Source organism: Perkinsus marinus, assembly GCF_000006405.1.
Source record: "Perkinsus marinus ATCC 50983 genomic scaffold scf_1104296950436, whole genome shotgun sequence".
Taxonomy (NCBI): domain Eukaryota; phylum Perkinsozoa; order Perkinsida; family Perkinsidae; genus Perkinsus; species Perkinsus marinus.
Genome location: NW_003209596.1, coordinates 491,654 through 494,830, shown reverse-complemented (window position 1 = coordinate 494,830; position 3,177 = coordinate 491,654). Strand labels below are relative to the sequence as shown.

At 48.5% G+C, this 3,177-nt stretch overlaps 2 protein-coding genes across 2 annotated transcripts; one reads left to right on the top strand and one right to left on the bottom strand.

Annotated features, from left to right (window-relative positions):
* Window positions 1-30: 30 nt before the first annotated feature.
* Pmar_PMAR018630 (conserved hypothetical protein) lies at window positions 31-663 on the top strand (the record flags this gene model as incomplete). The annotated part of the gene is made up of 1 exon (XM_002778144.1): window positions 31-663. One exon carries the CDS (start codon window positions 31-33, stop codon window positions 661-663), a length of 633 nt encoding a protein of 210 aa, XP_002778190.1.
* Window positions 664-1,127: 464 nt separating this feature from the next.
* Window positions 1,128-2,854, bottom strand: Pmar_PMAR018629 (polysaccharide export protein, putative). The gene is made up of 6 exons (XM_002778143.1): window positions 2,651-2,854; window positions 2,497-2,602; window positions 2,306-2,448; window positions 2,089-2,252; window positions 1,927-2,043; window positions 1,128-1,779 (listed from the first exon to the last, which is right to left on the bottom strand). The coding sequence occupies exons 1-6, from the start codon at window positions 2,838-2,840 to the stop codon at window positions 1,558-1,560; spliced, it is 942 nt and encodes a 313-aa protein (XP_002778189.1). The 5' UTR covers window positions 2,841-2,854; the 3' UTR covers window positions 1,128-1,557.
* Between the last annotated feature and the right edge of the window lie 323 nt (window positions 2,855-3,177).

The window sequence follows — 3,177 nt, the reverse complement described above, 5'->3', positions numbered from 1 at the left end:
CCTAATGTCACCCTAGTACCGCTACAAGTAATGGCAAAGGACTCTCCTCTGAGTCTATCTAAGTTCTTGCTTGCTCTCGAAATGGCCATTGACATTGAGGTAGACATCATATCGGTGTCTCTAGGGTTCACATTGAGCGCGTTTGAAATGGAGTTGCAACATATGCTGTTTGATGCCCTACGTGCTGTACAACAGAATAACATTATACTCGTTGCTTCCGCAGGCAATGACTTCGAGGAAGCATCTGATGTTTACCCCTGTTGGTATGGTGGCCCACTCGGAATGTGTGTCGCTTCCTTGTATGACTACATGTGGGACAATAGGACTGAACCAGTGCTCTATCTTGAGTCGAATTATGGTGATAGAGTTGACGTCGCAGCCTATGGTACTCAACTCGTGGTCGGCCGTGATAAGGCAGGTGAGTTGATAAAGTTCAGCGGCACATCCGCTGCTCAACCGCAAGTGGCTGGTCTGGCTGCTATCCTCCTGTCAATGAATGTCGAACCGTCGTTGGTGAAGCGACTGATCCTGGCTAATGCTGTTCCAGCCGGGCTCGAGATGCCAGAATATTTCCCGCAGTATATACGTGGAGGTGCCATCGATCCTCTGAGGACTGTGGAACACGCTATCAGCTTTCTCCCTTCGACATCACGAGGCCTGTGAGGGAAAGATGCATCCTTCCAATGAAAAAGTGCCCATTGGATGCCTTATCAATTTTACTCTCCACACTTTTCAATTCTCGTATTGAGGTCGTACGTAGAGGTCATTTTAATCGTCAGAGAGTATGCAAAGGCTGCTCCTCCAATCTCCCTCTACCACTCTAGCAGTGCACACGAAGAGTTGCGTATTCAGTACGCCTAAATCAGTTTACCGAGGATTCATACCAGATGATCTGGTCCAGATCATCAGATTACGGTATCGTACAAACGCACAAGCCACTTCTTACTGGCCAACTCATGATAGCCTTATATTATGCAGTAGCCTGAGGCTGATAACTCTGTGTGACTCGCACTGTGCAAGATGGGTCTACTAGATGGGTCTACTAGCGGATCTTCCCACTTGCACTGGCGTTACCAACGCAGAAGACGGTATGTTGAACGCAGTAGCGATATACAATATACAATGAGGAAAAACTTACAATTCATCGATAGCTCCAAAGGCAGATCGAACACAATTGTTCACGCGGTGTGATTCACACCGCTATTGTAGAAGTGGAATTGACGCATAAACAATCGCGTTGACAGGCATGATGGAGTAAGATGGAGCCACGCACGCATAGCGTACCCCAATCACTGGAGAAAACTCACGAACTTCTTCCTATTGCTTTTGGTCGGGCTCAGATATTCATATGGCATCGATATCGGATACCATCGGTCATTTATTTACGAGTAGCTCTGATGACTCGAATGATCCTCTCTCGAGAAATACATTCGACTCACAGACGCTACACTTGAGATGGAGAAACTCGGGTGAATCCGGGAAACAACAGAGCACAGAAATTGAGAATACTATGCAGAAAACTACCGGTTGGTTTAACTTTAATACAATTGTTATCGATTACATGGACACCGACAGACACGCAATGAAAGTCCCCCAGTCCTGAATCACCATTGGCAAATGGTCGTAGATACCTTTGACCCCACGAGGGCTGCCTGACGCTTCACAAGATGCTGCCACAATTCTCGCGAGCTCCAAAAAGCGACGTTCAGTAGAGGAGGCCGGAGAGGCTATGAGATGCGATGATAAGGTGGCCTCGATAGGTAGCTCGACCACTGGTACCTGAGAAACTCTAATGTCGAGTCCATGCAGTGACCGAATCGCCGACCACAGGCAGAACATTCACGACGAGTGAATGGCATTTCGACGTCGCCTCCTATTCCCTTGGTGGATACGAACGGTACAATGCAAACAACGTGATGCACATACCTCCTCGCCAAGCCCCAGAGCACAATGGACATCTGCTTCACCAAAAGGGTGGATAATCCCGCTACAGTGGGGGCATTCTAGATATGCCATATTCTCAACGATAGCACCGATGGTGACCTGGTGATGGGAATATAGGAACACCTCATAATGCGAGACTCTTACGCCATCTCTCCGCATCTTGTCCACACCCGACTTTGTATCCATCAGGGACAGCTTGTGTGGAGTAGTCACAACCACGGCACAAGAGGGATGAACACCACCGCCCAATAGGAGGTTCGGTATGTCCCCAGTCCCAGGCGGACAGTCCACTACCAGATGAGTAACGTCTGAATTACATAATCAAACAATAAAGCTATTTCACCATTCATGCCCTGCCCACTGCCATAGTCAGTCTGTGTGAGCATCATCGCCACGACTTCCTTAGCACTCTGTGCGGAGAGGCCAGCGCCCTGCTTCGAGGCCTTGTTCACGTCAAGCCAGCCAAAGGATTGGCAACAGAGAGATCCACAAGTGGTCGGATACCTAATCATCACAAAAAAGGAAACTAAGTCCGCCAGTTAGGCGTCCTACTTCACTGGTTGTGCCCATTTCTCGTTTTTCGAAAAGTACAGGTGACCTTCCTCCGGCTTGACGAAAGCCGGCAGAGATGGTCCCATAACATCAGCATCTACCAGACCTAGCTCAAAACAAGATCACAGCAATACCCCCACCCTCTAATACTCACCAACATCAAGTCCACTATCCGCAAGGGCTACACTGAGGTTGAAAGCGACTGTGCTCTTGCCAACGCCGCCCTTGCAACTGTGGACTACAATGACGTAGGGAGGCCTGGCTCCCGGGGTGGCCGATAACGGTCTGTCATAGTTATCATTGGGCAACTCGTCGCCGCTCTCACCACGGAATGTACTGAACATTATATCAAACTACTAAACAATCTACCATCAAACACACATCAATCATGGAAGTGATGACCCCACATGGTCCGCTATGAATCCACGATTCACAAAGAGTCAGAATCCTCCTGGGAGAGCTCCAATGTAGTTACTTCCACATATCTTAACTGGCCGCTGACTATGAACTCTACATGATTGTTGATGAAAATCTACACTACGCCGCGTTGAGCGATACTCCATTATACCAGATCCGGGTATAACTACGACAAAATTGGCGAGCCCGGAAAAACGTGCATACGCCCATTTCAGGATAGCGCAGTCGGAGGGCTAGCTAGCTTCAAAAGTGCTTGCCATTAAT

Bases quoted from the DNA above. Each gene is read 5' to 3' on its own strand.
- Pmar_PMAR018629 (XM_002778143.1), bottom strand. From the start codon at position 2,840: ATGTTCAGTACATTCCGTGGTGAGAGCGGCGACGAGTTGCCCAATGAT. The intron at 2,253-2,305 runs GTGGGCAGGGCA...TATGTAATTCAG, and splicing joins CACACAGACTGACTATGGCA to ACGTTACTCATCTGGTAGTG. The intron at 2,044-2,088 runs GTAAGAGTCTCG...TCCCATCACCAG, and splicing joins ACAAGATGCGGAGAGATGGC to GTCACCATCGGTGCTATCGT.